Genomic DNA, 18,846 nt, shown 5'->3' with positions numbered 1-18,846 from the left:
TATCACAAACTAAATATGACAGGATGGCAGTGGTGAGCAATGCACAGTTTAAGTGCAGAAAGAAATACATATATATATATATACATACATGGCATACTTTAATCAGTTTTATCACAGAGCCTGAAGGGCCTTTGTGCAGTTATACAAACGGATATTTCAAAAGCAGATTTGTCCTTAAGTCTAAGGACACATTACTTTGCGGTTTTGACAAATTTCTGCACAACAATGCTTAATGAATTGTTTTAAAAACTGGTCCAGCTTGGGCTCTTCCATTTTTTCCAGCTAAAACTAAGACATAATGAGGGTCTGTTCTCTTATACCAGTAACAGTGAAAAGTGTTTGAACTATTTCTACAACTCTAGGGTAGATGGACAGCCATGAATTTTTTTTTTTTTTTTCATTTGGACTGTAACGCTAATGAAAACTGGTGAAAGATTTAAATGACCTTTTGAATAACACACAGACATTTAAGAGCATATACAACAGCATCATGGACACTGCTTACACAAGTGCCTAATCTGCAAATCTGTAGGTATGACAACTTACTCCTGTGAGTAGATTCATTGATTTGTGTTGCATAACCTTGTCTTAATTATGCCACTGAGATTACTTGCATGAGAAATTCACTGTGTGGGGGCTGGTAAAAAACTTTGGTTTACAGCTTGCAAGAGGTCGATACTAACACAGGGTAAAAAACCCCAAAACTTGAGGCATTTTGAGTCAGTGGATCTGTCATCTAGTCTCAACTGAAAGTAATTTAAGTATTCTCACAATTCAAAACATTCAGGAATTACACAATCTTCCACTGTTGCATTTTTTAAATAAAAGCATGTTAAATAACATTGCACTCTAGCTCTACTTAACACTTAAATGTTTTACTGAAATGCCTTTCTAAATTTGCTTCATCCCTACTCCTTAAGCGGTTCCACTGACTACTGGCAAGTAAGGTAAAAGCGATACATACATAGAGATGGCAGAATCAGGCTGTTACTACAAATGGACAGAAATACAAAATCACCCGACTTCCGATTGCTGTGCTAAATTGTACAACTCCTTCCTACTCTGACCTAGACTATACTCTTCTTGTAAAAAAGAGGGAGAGAAGAAAAAGAATGGAAGAAAACACTTAGCAGAAATAATTCTAGATAAATCAAGGTTATCACTAGATAAACATATCTTTAAATCACTGCGAGCCACTGATTTATGTTCAGTAACTAACAATCAAGAAATTGCTTTTGAAAGAACCACAGGACTGTGTTCAGAGTTGGACAATACCAAAACACAGTATTTCAATATTCACTTGAGAGCTACATCAAACATGTTGTTACAGGAGCTGTGAACCCTTTTCATTGTATTTTTGTAACTGAACTTCTGTATAGGGAAGGAAGCATTAGAAATAATCGTGTGAGTTTGTTCTCAGAACAATTCTGCAAACTTCAGCTTTCTTTTCATTTATTGCACTATCAGAAGATACAGCAATAAGAGGTATAATCCCACTATCAGAAGATACAATATCAATTAGAGTTTGGGTGATGTTTTTTAAATTTTGCTCATTCAGCTTCAGCACAGGCATTTTTGCACATACTCCTAATACACGGTCTCTTACATACCTTAATCAACTTCTCCTTCTATAGGGAACCATTTAGTGTTCACAGTTGGGGTTTTCACTGCATAGGTGAAAAAAAGTAAAACATATCTTTTTTTTCCTCAGTGAGACTCAATATTTAGCAATAGCAAGATGTTTGCCCAATAAGAAATTAACAGAATAAACACATAACTGGGGGACTGCCACTGATCTGAAAAGTCAGCAGCTTGACTGGAAAAAAGAAAAAGTACAGGTGAATACTTAGGCACGCGTTTGTGCTCCTGTATAGGGGCCTAGTATTTGACTGCATTCAGAATATTCCTCCTCCTACTGATTTCAAAAAAGCAACAGAACTAACGCCTGGCTTTGACAAAGGAGAGATGGAAACTTATTACATTTGAGAGACAAAGGAATGGATTGACTTATTCATATCCTGGTGTGTCTGACAAAATGCTTTGTGTGAACAATGCCTACTCTGAAGGGAGGGAGGAAAAATCCAGCAGAGTTCGTTTGAATCACCTATTTAAAACGTTTAAGCAAACTTGGATGGTTTTTTTTTTAATTCTTTCCCCCCCCCCCCCTCCTTCCTGGGGAGCCCCATGGAGTAATCCCGTGAATCTGCTTCACTTACTGACTGGAGTAGTCACCTCCATGGCAGAACTGGAGCAAACCACAGCTGTGCAGTAACATCTTCAACAGGCACAACTGTTTGCAGAGTAAACATTTGCCTATAACCTTACTGTAGTCAGAGTATGTTAACAAAAGGAAGGCTTCTACCAGCTTAGCTGCAGGACCTTGCTCACTAACACAAGGCTGTGTAGCTCAAATCAAGTGCTATCCCTGCACGTGGAAGAGCCTGCACCACCAGCACAATTGTTCATTGCTCCTCATTGTTTCAGACAGCTCAACTGAAAGAGCTTAAATCGCTGGTTTGAAGAATACCTTCACGATATTCCTTTAAATACATAGTGCATTTCTTCCCCACTGATGGGGTAATAACCACAGTGAGACAGTTACAAACATCTGGATTCATGGGTCCATAGCTAAACCAGTAACAGCATTCGTCTGCCAGGGTTTTGCAGGCATTTTTTTTGTGTCAAACTCCAGGCCGTAGGGTTGGGTTGGCAATACTCTGCAGCGCAGAATTAGCCCAAGATGTGGCAGTAATGAAAGGGACAAATGTAGTCCTTAGGAAGCAGAAGAATCCTGTATTAAAACAAAACCCCTACATGTCTTGCTCCCATTGTGCTCAGTACACATACTACACATACTTCGGAGTGTTGTTTTAAAATAAGTAATTATCAACCTACTTGCAAGCCTAGGAGAGGCTGCAAACAGCAAAATCATCAGCTGCTACCTTTTGTAGTATTGCTCAGTAAATCACACTAGTATTTATTAGCATACAAGGCCTGAAAATAAATAGTAATCGAGTTAGTAATCCCTATTAAGAAAAATCTTTCAACAGACCCTATCAGGTCAGGCACTCACCAGCTAGAGGATGAGACAGAGCAGGGAGCCTTTGGTAAGAATTCCCATTTCTCAGCAGCTACAACTGAGGAAAGCTGTCTCTCTGACCAGTGCGCTAAGGCACGTGTTTTGTCTGGCCTTTATTCCTTTTTTTTTTTTTTTTTTTTTTTTTTTACCCACTTGCTTTCAGATGTCTGATCTTTAATCTAACAAACAGAAGAGATTAAAGCCAACTGACAGAACAGACTATAAAATGCTTGAATTCTTCCACTTGCATCGGAAAGATGCACGATCTTACCTCTTTTTAAACAACATGAATGCAGCTCTGAGTGGCTACACCGATTTTGGTGTTTGCTTTCATTTCCTACAAAGTGTATACCAAACTGGATTTGCTGTAAAATGGGTTGTAAACTATAAACGAAGCTGGCATGGGTGTTACTAAATTTATTTAGTACTGGGTTGAACGTCAAAAACTTTCTCATGAACAATGATTACTTTTGGAATGGAAATGAGGAGGAGTGGGGAAAGAAGACTGGGAATACACATTTTTTGCTATTGTGGAGCAGCAGGGCAGCAGGAACAGCTAAAGGAAGCTGCTCTAAATCACAGTTCCCCTGGGAATGGCCTCATTTGTGCCAGCCCTGAAATCCAGGAAGAACAATGAGCATCGGAGCCGGCTGTGCCCTGCTGCACCTGAGCTGCAGCCTCCAAGTTGGGCAGCTCAGAACAGCAGCCTCAGATAAAACCTTAACTACAGAGCAATGACCTCTAGTCTGAAGTTTTATGCCATGAACTGAAAACAGTTATTCCAGATACGTCAAACCTATTTAAAAGCATCAATGTGGCCCAGATTTATCAAGCATTACATGCAAGATCTTTGCTGCATTTTCCTGAGAATGTGTAGCGGTGGGGTTTGGCATCCTTCCATACCTTCAAGTATGTATAAGTGCTTGGCCATGGTTTGAAATTGAGCTGCCTAGGAGCAATAGGGCCAAGACCTTTTTAGCTTTGCTTTATGCTATTAAAAGCACAAAAGAAATTAAATACAGCATACTGCACCAAGTAGCACAGCTTTGAGTTAAGGCAGCAAAAGCAAGAAAAACCAGGATCAGATACCTGTGTCCTCAGTTTACCTATTTGTCCTAGAGCTAGAGTTCATGTTGGACAGTAACTGACTCATTTTCTCCTGTCCAGCAGAAGAGGTGTCAGTTACTGTCCAACATGAGGAGAAAGCAGTACTTAGTTTCCCACCAACACCTTCAGTGGCTTAAGACCAAATCTAATTTTATTGTTTTCGATGTTCTATCTTTCTTAGAAATCACACTGAAATCACAGGAATTTAGATTATTACTGTATGTTAAAGCATAAAGTTATCAACACAAAGATACTAAGTTTTATACTTGGTACGGCACAGTTTGTATTCACTGCCCACAAACATAACGTGATGCATGACAACATGATTTTTCTAACAGTCCATTGTCCAATTAAAGAAATCAATCTCTACTGTTGAGACAAGCAAGCAAAAACCTGCTATTCAGACATTTTTACGGTGCCTGTCATTCAGCTATCCCAGTGCCTAAAATAGAAGTTAATGTTCAGCCCAGGCCTGCTCAGCACACCCAGGAATGGGACTTTCTTGGGGCTCTGGCACTTTTTATAAAACAGATGTTACAGCAATAGATGTGACTGTGGGAAATTTAACTGCTGAGGAAACCTACACTTCTTTTGCATGAGAATCACAGTGCAACCAGTTGATGTCATTTTAAAGTGGTTAAATCAGCCTCAGCTCTCTCTGGTGGAGCAACTCCACATGCAGTTACACTGGCATGTGAGATGTGGCAGCAGCCATCAGTGTCTAACACAATATGGGAGAGTTCAATGTACTCTTCGGTATTAGTACTGTGTCCTCTTAAAGTAACATTTAATGTTTTATATGTGCCATTATGATATTTTAAAAAGTGCTAAAGTTTAATCACTTATGTAACTGAGTAACCAGAAGTACCATCAACCTGCAAGAGCATCAGCTGGCAGCTCTATTCTTGAGAAGCCTGCAACATGTGGACTGCAAATGGTAAGGGTGTGCTCTAGAACTGGAGAAGAAACAACTCTGCGTGAAGAATCTCTTTAGGAGAACTTACAACACAAGTTTTTTTGTTTTTAAAGCACATATGAATATGCCAAGTTATACAGGCTTTTAAATGCTGTGGAGTTCTTTTTTTTACAAATTCTTTCTCTTTTACAAGAAATGTAACAAGTAGCGTTCCGCCGCTTGTTGCATGATGAACAATGAAGAGGTAGGTGTCACATGCCTGCTGTGTCAACCTATTGCTTAATCTGCACGATTAAGCAGATTAAGTGTCACAAACTTCAACTGCTCTGCAGTTAACACACAGCTGCATTTACCTCCTGATACCAGAAAGGCTCCTTCGAACAAGTCAGTTCCAATGTACCGATAATCCTTCAGGCACTGAAACTGTGTTCAAACTGCTCATCATGAAAACCCAGAATTTCTGTTACAGAAGGCAATATCTCTTGTAAATATTTTTCATTTTGCAAAAGGTAAAAATGCATTCATTGTACAGTTGCTACTGAGTAAAAGGGTTAAATTCCTCTTAAAAAAATACTTATAGGAACAGAAGCACTGACTTCCTCACTGGCAAAAAAATAATCTTTCCCCCTATCCTCTGTAGGAGAGAAACTTGAATAATTGTAGACACACTGGGGGGTTTTCATCATTCTCAACAGTATTTCTGGGCATTTGGTAGTACCAGCTCCACTGCAGGACAAACTCTCTGCAATACTTTCACGCCAATATGAGAGGAACATGCTTTCCCAGGGCACTAAGTATCAGAGGTATTGCAGGGTGTGAGGAGGGAAGCTTCTCTCTAAAAGCCAAACTGCAACTTGCTGTACCAGAAACTGCTACAATTTAGCAACTGTAAGACAAAGTGTCACTGTTTACTTCATTTAAATACTTTCTGTCCTACCATGCCCTCTCTGAGGGTCCAAGTATAAAGTGCATAACCAACACAGAAATAAATCCCAGTAATTTATTAGAAGTTTTAAAAACAGTTATTTAAAAACAAACAAGCAAACAAAAAAACAACCAGACCCACCCTCCCACCCCTCCTCCCCAAACCCAATAGACATTTGCTCTCTGGACAGAGCTTGCCTCTCGTGAAGAGGGAGAGCCACTGACCTTGCATGCAAATACATCAGACTACCATAGGCAATCTACAGAACAGTCCTCAGGGTAATAAGACACCTTTACCACAAATTCAGTAAAATACAGCTCTGCTTAGCCCCTGCTCTCATGCACTAGCCAGACAGGAGAAAAACGCACATTTTACTGAATTTGCAAAACCTGCACCAAACCTTTCCAACTATTCAAAAAGCCAAACAATTCCAACATAAAATCAGAAAGCACTTCCAGCATTTTTTTAAACATGTACAAGGCTTGCTGTTACACAAGCTATTAATCTGAAGACACCTTGCAGTAAGAAATCTTGCCGAGATGCATCAAATGAAATCAACATTATTTAAATGTAGCTTCACTGCAAATCTGAACACTGGAGGCTCACAGCTAATGAGAATTTTCAAGCATCTTTTAAACAAACGTAAAACATGCACAAGATTTAAAGAAATTAGCTAGCTATGTTACTATTTAACTTTCCTACAGATCAAGTGCTCCAGTTACTATCACTTTATCTAAGACTAAAACACTCGGTCTTCCAATCTTACAATTTAATTTTCTAAAGCCTAACAGAAGCGTCTCCCAAGTTGGGAACTTCCTTAAAAATATTCTCTATCAAGACACTACAACTGTGACCAACAGACACATAAATTTAAAGGCAGTACTTCAGTGTATCTAACTGTTAAGCAACATACTAAGAAAGCATATAAAAATCACATATGGTTCTTTACCTTTACTTCAGAATGAAGTGATAACTCTATAAACCTAGCACTCAAAAAGCCAGTTCAAACTACATGCAGAGCTTCAGAGTATTCTAAAGTTCATATAATTAATGTTTCACGAAGGCGGTGACCAGCTACAAAAACCAAACTGAATACACTTCACTATGTACATCAATAACTAATGACTACACCTCCAACATGCAGCCAAAATAGCAAACTTCAGTATCAAACGTTCCCTATGCTTGTTCAATCTGCTGTACACAATTTCTGTCTAACAGTCACTGGTCGCAAACTCTAAGTTTCCCATTCCTTAGCCTGAGCACATTAATCTGCTACCACTGTCCACAATTTAAGAAGCCGTTACATACCTGCAGTTAGGAGGAGGATCAAGGGTTATTTCAGCTAGCTCCTTCTGGATTCTGTTGGTGAAATGAGAACAGACACAAAGCATTTGAGATAGTCTATAGAATAAATCAGGGAATTACACTGCCCTCTACCACCATGCAGTTAAATGCAAGATTGGCTTTGCCTTCAGTAATGCTAACATGGCTGCTTCCTCTTTGTTCTCAGAGGCATAACCCAAATCCCACAGCTGAGAAACTTTGCAGCTTTTTTCCTGCTCCACGCTGTATGTAAACAGAGCACTTACAACTGAGTTGGGTAGGAATTTCCCACAAGTATTCAGAAAAGTAACTCTTTTTCACATCCGAGCACTTTTTACCAGAGAGATTTTCTTTTCAAGCTAATATGCAAATGAGGCAAGGGGGGGGGGGGGGGGGCTGCACACGCAGATTTGACAATGACTTTAAACCAGCGCTACAGACCTGTGACCGAGGCTGAAGAAGTGAACCGCGCTGGCAGCAGACACGCTCTTTTCACAATACTTTACCTACTACTTTGCAGTATGTTTAAAAAGTGGATTTGCAGATCTCCCAGGCTGCCTCTGTTACTGGAATAATCTCTCTGGATCAACTTTACTTCCCTCCACACCTTCGGCTGCCTTTCCTCCCCCGACCTTATAGAGCAGCTGAATTTACATGATAAAAAGTGATATAATAACTTGAAATACTCTGTGCTTAGCTTTACTCTATTACAAGCAAGGTGTCAAGGTCCAGAAGAAGAATACCGAAAACTTTTTGTCAATTTAATAGTTTATTCAGGTACATAAGAGGTGTGATTTCAAAAGACACATGGTAAATTCCTCTTAAATACCAAATAAGACTCTTTTCAGAAAAGGACCCATATGAGCAAGACTCTGAATTTCGTGTGAATAGCTAGTGTTAAGATACGAGCTAAGAGGAAACTGCTTGCATGCCCTTACACTTGTACCAATAAATTCAGACTACTGAACTATTTGAGATGTATGAAATTGAACTTGCAACAATTAAGTGCAATAAAGGGAATAAGGGAAAACTCAGTTGTGAAAGCCTGCATCTCAGGCTTTTCAAAAAAAGTTAAATAATAACAAATTACAAAGCCTACACAGTAGTTCCAGAACTTTTCTTTCTTTAGCCAGTCCTATTTCAAAGGGTTTCTTTAACAAGCTCAGAAGTCATCAAAGCCATTCAGTCACACTCTGCAGTGATTTTAACACATTTCAAAAAGTATTTGCGGAATTTAAGTCCAATGCAAAATTACTAAAGTGTTCCTAAAAATTAGAACTACACTATTTACACTGAATAAGCAAAACCTGAAGTTACTACGGCTACTCTACAGCTTTTATTGCTACAGGATATTTGTAAATGATTGTAAAGAAAAGGAACTCCAGGGAAAGGACTGCAGCATTATATTTCATCTTTGAAGACCACTGGAATCAAGAGATTTAAAGTTTACTTATTTCATACAGCTGAACTTACAGAAACTTATCAGAGCGCACGTCTTGAGCTGGACTGCCAGTAACCTTACATGCAAATAGAAATGCCACAGGTATAACTCAACAAGGCTTCTGAAGATTTTGATATTTAAAGGTAGAGGCTACCTGTACAACCCCATGGTTTGAATCTGCAGCTCCTAAGGGAGAAAATGCACCTAAGTTTCTTCTGAAAGAACTGCAGAATGAACCCATTACACTTCAAGGCGTTTGAGGCTCTCCCAAGCATTGACATGAAAAACTAGTCAGAAGGCCCACAGAAGCCACTGGGGTTTTGTGACTTCTTTAATTAAAGAACATTGCTGGTCATCAGTCTACAGACCATAATAAAATATACCAGGAGGACTCCACCCTATACCAATCAGGCATGGAAACTCTGGAAAAGATAGCCAAAGCCGACACACTCTCGTGCATTTTTGCAAATACGAAAATGTAGGTGCCCCCTCCCAGCCAGCCTGTAAGTTACTAAGTCCTCAAACAACTCCTCAAAAGACGTATGATGAGACTGTGTAATTATGACCCCAATAAGACTTGGATTAACGAAGATACGGCATGGCAGGCTTCTGTACCGCAAAAGCTGGTACTTCACTCTTTTCCACGTAGCTTTACAAGAAGAAGCCCTCTGTCTTGAAAAGTGCAATGCAAGCACTGTGACTCAAAATACCATGCAAAAATACTACAGAACGTTTTACTGTCCCCTTTACCTTTTTGCACTAGTAGATAGCTTAGCAGTAGTTTTGCTGGATAGTTTGGTGTTCTTCTTCTGCTGAGTGGCAGAGGGTTTTCGTTCTTCTTGCTCTTCTGGTTCAGGTGCAGGTGGATCCCTCTGATCGGCATCTGAACTACCGCTGCTGGTACTTGGACTTTCATCGTCTGACCTCTGCCTATCACTGGACATCGTGGGGAACTTTTTTTGGGGAAGGAGAAGAGAAGAGGCAGAGTTAATACACCAGGCAGGACTCTCTCTTGCCATTCCCTGAGTTCCAGAGAACGCTTGACTTGGTGACAACTCTGTTTCACCGAGGAATTAACCAAAATATACTTCTTTGTCTCGCCCCCAGGGCCGCAGTTTGACAGCTACAAAGCAATATTTACACTTCTGGAAATACAGATATCTCCAATTTTTAAACCCACTCGCATTTTTTTCATACTTTAAACAATATGCCAATTGTCGACTTTGTTCTAAGGCATGAGACAGATTTAGCAGGGTACTTAGGCAATGAACATTAATAACTTATGACACATTGTAAATAACAGACCTCACTGAAAATGTTTTTTAAAAAGTCACTAATACCCTGTAAATATTTACAATGGAGCAGAGCATTTTATTGGGTCCAAACGCCAGACCCCCCCTCTCCCCCTCTCTCTGAGAAAATATATTGCCAATAACACTTGGGTTGATTTCAGATGGAAATGTACACTTGCTCTGTGCATTTAAAGGGTTGGGCTGGGGGGGGGGACGGGGGACGAGGAGGGGGGTGGGCTATGTTGTTGGTGGTGTTTTGTGTTTTGTTGTTGGTTTTTTTTAAAAAGGGAAAAACCCCAAGATGCATTTGAAGCAACTCGGGCAGCAGCAGCCCCGGTTATTTACATGGCCAGCAGCGAGAACTGCATTTGGCCACCACAGAGCCGCCGCCGGAGGGGGAAGAAGCGTAATTCAAACTGCACCTTCTGCACGGCGCTCCCCGCCGCCGCTCCCCACGCAGCTCCACCAGGCAGACCGACATTTTTCCGCCGACCGGGGCGGGGGGGGAGGGGGCTGCCCCGGCGGCCGGGGGGGGCCGAGGAGGAGCGCGGCGGGGAGCTGCGGCAGGGCTGGAGGCGGCCGCCCGCCCGCCCGGCCGCGCTTTGTGGGGAGAGCCCGGCGCGGCGCGGCTCGGCTGGGCTCGGCGCGGCGGGCGGCGGCGGCTCGCCCGGCCCCGCACCGCACCGTGCGTGTGCACCAAGTGAGGCGTGAACTCGGGCCGGCTCCGCGCCCCCGGCCGCCGCCAGGCAGCGAGCGCCGAAAACAAGAACAAAGCTCCTCTACCAGCCCCCCCGCCTCCTCCCCGCCTCCCCCCACCGCGCTCGCCCAGCCGCCGCGGCAGCCGCCTCGCCCGCCTCTCCCTTACCTTCGCCGGCGTCCTGTCCCGCTGCTGGGTCGGAGAGGCGGGATGGCGGGGGGCCGGGCCGGGCCCGCGGCGCCCGAGGAGGGGACGGAGGCGGCCGGGGGGCTATACGGCGGCGGCGGCGGCTCTGTGGCCGGGCAGTGTGGAACATTGAGAGCCGGAGCAGGGGGGGACGGGGGGAGGCGCGGTGCGGCCTCGCGGCCGGCGGGTGGCGCTGGCGGGCCCCGCTCTGCGGCGCGGGCTCCCGCGGCGGGCCGGGGGGCCGGGGCGGGGGGCGGCGGGCGCGCGCCGGCGGGGGCGGGGGAGGGGGCGCCGGCCGCTTCGGGCCTCCGGCCCGCCGCCCCCGCCCGCCCCCGCCCGCCGCCGCCGCCGGCGGGGCTCCCGGCGAGCGGGGGGAGGGGAGAGGGGGCGCTCGCTCCCGCCCGGCGCCCGCCGGAGCGCGCCCCCCTCCGGGCCGGGGTGCGCGCAGGCGCTCTCCCGCCGCGGCCGAGGGCGCGCGTGCTCCGGGCCGGGCAAGGACAAAGCGGCGGCGCGCGCGGGGGGGGCCGGCCCTCGACGGCGGTCCGATCCGGCCGGGCCCCGCGCCCTCGCTCCGCCGCCGCCGGCAGAGCCCGGGTCCCGACGGGCTCCCGCCGCCGGCGCCTGAGGGGAGACGGGGGGGAGGCACCGCCGCGGGCTTCGCCCACCGACGGCTGCGCGCCGCTGGCGGCCGTAGGGCCTCCTTCAGCCGCCGCGGCAGCCTCGCACCTCGCGCCTCGCCTCGCGCCCCGCCGCCGTGGCGGGAACGGGACCGCTGGTGGCGCCTCACCGCCGCTGCCGCCCTCGCCAGTTCCCGCGCTGCAGCGCACCCGCGCCTGGCGCAGCGCCTCTGCGGGAGCGCGGGCGGCCGAGCGGCGCGGGCTGGGCCGCGCGGGGCTGAGGCGAGGCGGCGGGCCGCGTCCTACGGTGTGCGCCTTCGGCGGGAGGGCCGCCCCGCGGCCTCGCCACCCCTCACGGCAGGGCTCAGGGCCGAGAGCAGTTAAGCTTAGTATGGCGTGAGCCGCCAGCATGGCCGTTCTGCGTGTGTTGAAGAGGCAGGGGGATCGTCGGTAGCAGTTGCGGTAGGTGTCACAGGAAGATGGACATAGGACGGAGGTTTAGTTTATTTTCAGGCCCCCCATGAATGTGCTGTTCCTGTGTGTACTTCAACAGCTTTTCACGTCATATGCCTGGAGTACACCATGTGGTAAAAGCAATCCGCCAGTTGAAATAATGTAAATATTCCAAAATTAAAGCCTTTTCATACTGTCAATAAAATCCACTTGTAAAAGAAGATTTATTCTGTCAGTGAAAAGTGGATGAGGTCGTGGGTAACTGGCTTCAGCAGAGAAGGAATTCACAATTACAGTAAAGGTTTGTGCATTTTATATGAAATCTCAACCTAACGTAGCTGTCCAGCACAAGGGCTTTCGCCTCGATGGCTTTTACCTCAAGGGCTTTCATCATCAACAGCCTAATGACTTAAAACTACTGTGTTACCTTAGCTTGTGCAGGATCAAGGGGTCAGAGAGTGTACATTGTGCTCTAGAGGGAATAAACAATCGGTTCGACAGGGAATACCCTTCTCTGGGTGACTGAAGTTAGCTCAATTGAAAAGTATGCTGCAGATTTGGCGAGAGAGTTGCATGATGTGATGTGGAAGAATACTGGAGGTTTGTTTGTTGAAGTAGGCTATAGAGAATTCCCAGATCACCACTACAGGCAATTTGCCCCTGAGGTATGCTGTAGAAAATTCCTAGCATAAACAGTATCTGGCATGATGAGCAATCTGGGCATAATTAGTAAAAGGGAAGCATGGCAATATTAAAAATCTCTCAGTCAGCACTGATAGTCGTGTTGCCACCCCACCCCACCACCACCACCCCCCCCATTTTGTTGATAATACTTGAGATGAGGCTTGCTGGAGCTTTGAAAGTCAGGATTGAGTGTTTAAAATTTTATTTTATTTCAGGTGAAAATTAACACAGGCATAAAAAAAAAAAAGTACTAGAAGAGTGTGCACCTATGGAATGAAAGTAAGTAGATTGGTCAAGAGTTGCACACCACAGCAGCTACTACATGTTGTGTGACTTCTGTGGCTTTCAGGATACTAAGTGAAACTAAAGAAAGCCCATTTAACAGTGACTAATTGAAAAAACAGCCTAGATTTTATTTTTTCCCAGCCTTTTGTACCTTATTAAAACAGATTTACTACAGCAATGGGTGCATATAACAGATGTTTATTTGAATGAATATTCATTCATTTGACATCAGGTCTCAAAGGATGACACTTTGTTCTTACGAGTTTGTATTTTCCTTGGGTGTGTTTGTTAATGTTGTCAACCATAGGAAAAGTACTGCACTGAGAGGTATGGCACAGTTTGAAGGAGGGGGGGAAACACCAATTTTAATAGCCATTGCTACAAAGCTACGTATCATGATACCTCTGGCTTTTTGTATCCCTTGTGATTTGACATCAGTGTAATTTTAACTGATGTACACATCATGAATGCTTTTTCTCTGCCAGTTTCTTGGGTACTTGAACTGTGAAAGTGCAGCTGGTGTTGTAAAGTGCAGAATCTTCCTAAGGACCGTTCAGACTTGTCTGAACAATCCTGGGCACTCAGGAGTGGGTGAGGCCTGCATTTTTTTTCCCAGTCAGTTGCCTTTGTTGTTTGTGTTTTGTTTTGGTTTGGTTTTTTTACAAGCCCTGCTCCGAAAGGCAGTTGATATTTCTTAAGAAACCCAAAGTCTTCTTGGGTATGTCTCCATCCCTGTTCTGTCATAGTCAGCACGCGGAGGTTTAACAGCTGCTTTGGGCTGCACAGACATCTGAAAATATTTTTCTAGGTTTAGGAATTCACAGTTCAGTCTCCTCCATCTGACATGAAATTCTGTGATAGCAAACAACTCAATGCCTGGCACCAGCACTAGGGTGAAAGGCATTTTCTGCTTCTCACAGGAAAACTATGAGGGATGGAGAAATCATTGCTTGATCTCTTTGCCCCTACCATTTTAAGGGTGTACAGATGGTAAAATAAGGGCAGCATACATTTTTCATGATTAAGAGCAGCTCAACTGAAAATACTACTTAATGTTTACGGTCATGCACTCCATCATCTTTATCACAAAATCATTGTTTCCTGACAGTAAATATATCTCCACCTAGCAATGCATCTTTCTGCTCTATGTGTGTTCCCATACCAGGCTGTGTGTTAAAGCACCTGTTGGAGCTCTACTACAGCGCCACAGCTAGATGGGCACAAACTACAGAACCAGGAAATGAACAAAGTATATTTTTTAAAAGTAGATGGGGTGAAATTTAGATTGTGTTTTTATCAGTAGTAAATGTCATAGTAGCAACTAATGCTCCTTGTAAGGTAGGTCCTGTACAAATATCCAGTGTGTCTTTTCCCCAGATAATTAGCAATTTTAACAGAGAGAGCTAGGAAAGTAAATTAGGCAAAAACCTTGGGCCAGGAAGTGATGTAGTGACTTACAGAAGCAAGTGCAGGAAGCCTGCTGCAGAGTCAGTAATTGGAGCTCATCCTGTTTTGCCTTAAACTTAAAATCAGTACCATAAATAGGATTATTTTTACATCGTGATGCTATAGGTTCATTTGGGTTTATGAATGAAAAAAATAAGCCCCTGAAGAACAACGTTACTACTGTGTTTCAATTCCTTTGTATCCTCAGGAATTTACAAGAAAAGCATAGGTAATTTTTTTTGTCCTCAGAGAAGTAAAGTAAGCATGGCAGTGGGCAGGAACCAACCTTTAGGAAACCACCTCCCGGTCCCTTTGTCAGCTGGTGTTTAGCCCATCTGTTGGTTTTGTATTGCCACCTTACAAATCCTGGCATGGGGATATGGTGGATGAAGGATGGGGAGGGTGGTGTGGGGGAGAGATGGAGGGAATAGCCAGAACACTGCTGTGCTTCAGTTGTTCTCGTTTGAAGAATGACTTTTTGGAGGCTGTTATAGCACTGCAATAGCTCCGAGGTTGCTCTAATGCAGGCTGTCACGAGACCTGGAACTTGGGATGCTTAGAGGAGTTTTGAATGTATCTTTACCTTCTCTGGATCTTTATGCGCTTGAATAAAATCAGGAGGAGAATTTTACCAACTGTATTTTAACGCAGGGGTTAGCTTGTTAGCCAGGTTTCTTTATAGTATTGAACACTGCTGTATCTAAATCCATAGAAAAATACTTAATTAAAGCACTACAGATGTTAATTAATCTTCACTGTAATCTTATGAAGTAGATGGTAAGTTCTACTGTATGGTGTACATTGTATTTGATAGTTGGTTCTTACACACTAAAATAGTCAGTTGGGTACTAAGTTTTAACGGGCAGATTAGCATTAAGCACTTACAAAACATAACAGGTAAATGCATATTTTTGAATCACAAAGTCATACGGAAATGTTTTTATTTCAATGTTCCCATGGAGTCCTTGTATTCTATTCTTTCCTTGTGTGTGGATTATTGATGCAAGAAAAAAACATTAATGGCCCCTTTGGAGTTCCTGTAGTCGTTCATATGAATCCAGTGTCTGTGCATGTCAAATGAGTATCAGTGCTTTAAAAAAATCCATACTTTTTTGTTGAAAGCAGCTTGTATTAGCCAGCTTTTAACCTCTGTAATTTTCATTTTACTTGGAGAGCTGTAAGAAAAAGTGAGAAAAATTAAGTAGAGAAAATTCAGGTGGGGCTGGTCTGTCTACAATAGGAATTTGTGCATTTGTTAAGAGTATTCCTTTCTATAAATAAGCATTACTTCAGTAAATATTCATCTGCAAGGAATGTCATGAAGAGGATTTTTTTCCTTGAAATTTTATTTGAAAAAATATCCTTGGTGTATATGTATGGGTAGTTTCAGCTTGCTTTAACACAGACTTAATTTTTAGTACCGTGTTGTGAACGTTCGACTAGTACAGTAAAATGCAAGTACTGGCAGACTTGTACCTGTAGCAAAGTATGAGAACAGTAGTCTATAAGCAACTTCATAAACTCCATAAAACCATGTTGTGGTGCATATTCAACAGTGTGTGTAAATGATAAGTTAGGGAGAACACGGCTCTACAGGTACAACCCTGGCACACCAGCATTCTCAGAAAACATTCAGTGTGAGAATCTGCCCCTTTTCTGCATGTGGAGCGTAGTAAAATAATGCTGTCATTCTCAGTGTGTGATATTCTGCTGTGAAAGTAGTAGCTGTTGTGGTGAATAATGTTGAAGGCCTAGAAAACTTCTCATTTCCATGTTACAAATAGAGATATTCCACCTCTAAACCACATCCGATTAAATTATCTGTAACTATATACACAAGCATATATCTTGGTGCCATCTACAGACAGCTTAGATTGGAAACCTTTGGCTCCATAAAACCTTTGGCTCCAAAAGACCAGAGTTTGAGTGAAAGCAGAAAGTTAATAGGTTCATAGTAATAGAGCTAATATCCTCATTCATGCCAGCCAGAAGGCGGCAAGATAATTATAAAGTCAAACTCACTTGACCGAGTTGAGGTCAGAAAGAAACATACGCATGGGGCAGGCATTATTCATAAGCTGACTGATGTTTTAGAAAAAAAAATACTAAAATTTACATGACTAAATTGGCCCATCCTGAGGGTGTGTTATAAAAAAGGGATCCTGGACAGCTCCTCACTGCTTCAGTCCGGCTAACCTATTTCCCTGGTGTCAGGTGGTAAAAGATTTCCTTCATCACCTTTAGGGCTGGTGACAGTTGGCACAAACAGCTTTATCTGGCTTATCAGCAGTTTGACACATTGGCCCCCAACAGGCTCTGCAAATTCTGGTTTCTGACATCCCATGGAAGAGGAAGGAACCGATCAGCATTTGAAGAAAATCTTACAAATCCCTGGGAGCAGTCACACCCTTTAGTGATGAGTCACGGTGCTTTACATTTGCCTGCCTGGAAAGCCTGTGACACTTCTGAATGCACCCTAATTATAGGGTAAGGCCCATACATATTTCCCATTATCATGTCTGCACTGGATAAAAGGGCAGCTTGGCTGATCGCCTGTTCTACAATAAAGAAACAATACCTTTTTTAGCCTATAAAGATCAGGATTACCAAAGGCTCCTGTGGTGTAGCTTTGTGGCATCTTGTTTTTTGACTAGGAGTATTACTGTCTGCATTTATCCACTCCCTTCCTGCTGTAGGAACCCTAACCTCCCACAAAGGGACAGGAAAGGCAAGTCAGGGCCCGATCTTAATAAATCACTGCTGCTAAAAACTGGGCAGGGCTGGGCTGGTCTTCTTCAGCCTGCTCTGCTGAGCGTACTGGGCAGTCTCTGCAATAGGAGGTGTTACATCTCCCAGTGGTCTCCTTTGTGCCCTGGTCGGTGGGAGTTCTTCCCATAGCAGCCGCAGCGGGTGCAAATGAGTGTCAGGAATGGATCTCCACAGTGGTGGTGAGGTCTGAGAGGCGAAGACAGCCCTGGTTGAAGAGTTTGCTCGTATTTGTTCTGTTACCTCCCCTGCTGGAGCAGTACATGCAAGTGGAGAGCCTGGGTGGTGCTGTCTTAAATAATTGTAGCTAAAGCTATGTGAGATGGAGTCAGGCCCTGGAAATACACTGGAAAAACTCAAGGGCAAGAATGGATTGAATCCTGCAGGGTGGGTGGAGGGTTTATGTTTGTCATTGAGTATGTTGAAAGGTTTCTGTGAAGTATTTGAGTGGTGAAATGGTGCAGACTTAGAAATGAGCTGCTTTTAGTGTTATTTTTTATCACCCCCATCTGTGTGATGTGAAGATGTGACTACCTTCAAGTAGCTCTTTTAGTATCACCAGCCAGAAATCTTTGCACAGGAAAGAAGTTATGATTAGCAGGTGTGAGACCAGTCTGATTTTACTCTTGTCCCATGGTTTCAACAATAAACTCTTCTTTCAGCTTTTGTTTCTTTTTATAATGAGCATTTCAATTTCACACTTTTGAGCAACATCCTCCTTCCAAGTGAGAGCTGAACCAGGCTCCCTCTGGCGTCCCTCATTACTGCTAGACTGGCTGGGTAGCAGCTGATGGATGAGTGTCCTTCCTGGCCAGCCACGTGTGCTGTCTCCACTGCACTTCGAGCAGAGAATGAGAGATCAAGGATGTTCTCCATGCCCGTGCAGAGAACAGCTGCACTGCCAAGTGCAGTTATTTCTGAAGTTGCTTTTGTCTTAAATACCCATTGTGTCGTTTCCCTACCTTTATTCACATGTATGTCAACAGACTGACTGTTGTGTGTTTTCCAGTGCAGTAATCCCAGCTGCTACTGGAGCCCTCCTTCACAATGCAATGTGGCACTGCAGTGCGTGCTTCTACTTACAATGTTTAATAAATATGTAAATTAACCTACTCTATCTCTTCAGGTAGGAGGGTTGTATGACTGTACTTGTATATCACTGAATATGCTATTCATGAGGATGGCACAGTGTGGAGGGGCAGTAGCTTGAGGTGGAAGTTTGAAATATAATTAGCACAATGAAAGTGTCAGTTAAACCCTAAGTTTAAAGTGTTTTACTGTTTCCAAATGGAGTTAAGCTGAGATGATGCTCCTGTGTTCTGCGCAGCACTGGTGAGGAAGACCAGGAAATGCAAGCTTAATTCACACCAGCTCTGTTTGGATCTGTCTAACTATAGCATGGCCAATTCATACTTGAATTTCTAACAGTTATCTTTTACTACTGCTTTACTATGTTCTCACTAATATTTAATGTGAATATTAACACACTGTGTTTTTAAGAGAGCTTTTTGGTTAAATAAAAATAGAGGAGACTGTACTATGCTAGAACAAATATGAACATGGTGCTAACTTCAAAACAGCAGAAAAAATATGCCAATGAAGCTGCTTCCACTCATCTAACATCAAAAG

General features: G+C 43.7%; 1 protein-coding gene across 1 annotated transcript in view; it reads right to left on the bottom strand.

Moving 5' to 3' along the window:
* UBE2E3 (ubiquitin conjugating enzyme E2 E3) overlaps positions 1-11,204 on the bottom strand; it is a 59,664-nt gene extending 48,460 nt beyond the window's left edge. The window contains exons 1-3 of the mRNA XM_037398242.1: positions 10,949-11,204; positions 9,542-9,744; positions 7,336-7,386 (exon numbers count right to left, since the gene is read on the bottom strand). Of these exons, the coding sequence (XP_037254139.1) occupies positions 7,336-7,386; positions 9,542-9,735 (245 nt within the window). The 5' untranslated portion in view covers positions 9,736-9,744; positions 10,949-11,204. The remainder of the gene's footprint in view (positions 1-7,335; positions 7,387-9,541; positions 9,745-10,948) is intronic.
* Positions 11,205-18,846: the final 7,642 nt, after the last annotated feature.

Source organism: Falco rusticolus, chromosome 8 (genome assembly GCF_015220075.1).
Source record: "Falco rusticolus isolate bFalRus1 chromosome 8, bFalRus1.pri, whole genome shotgun sequence".
Classification (NCBI taxonomy): Eukaryota; Metazoa; Chordata; class Aves; order Falconiformes; family Falconidae; genus Falco; species Falco rusticolus.
The sequence above is the reverse complement of the archived record's forward strand: the minus strand, read 5'-3'. Positions and strand labels throughout refer to the sequence as shown.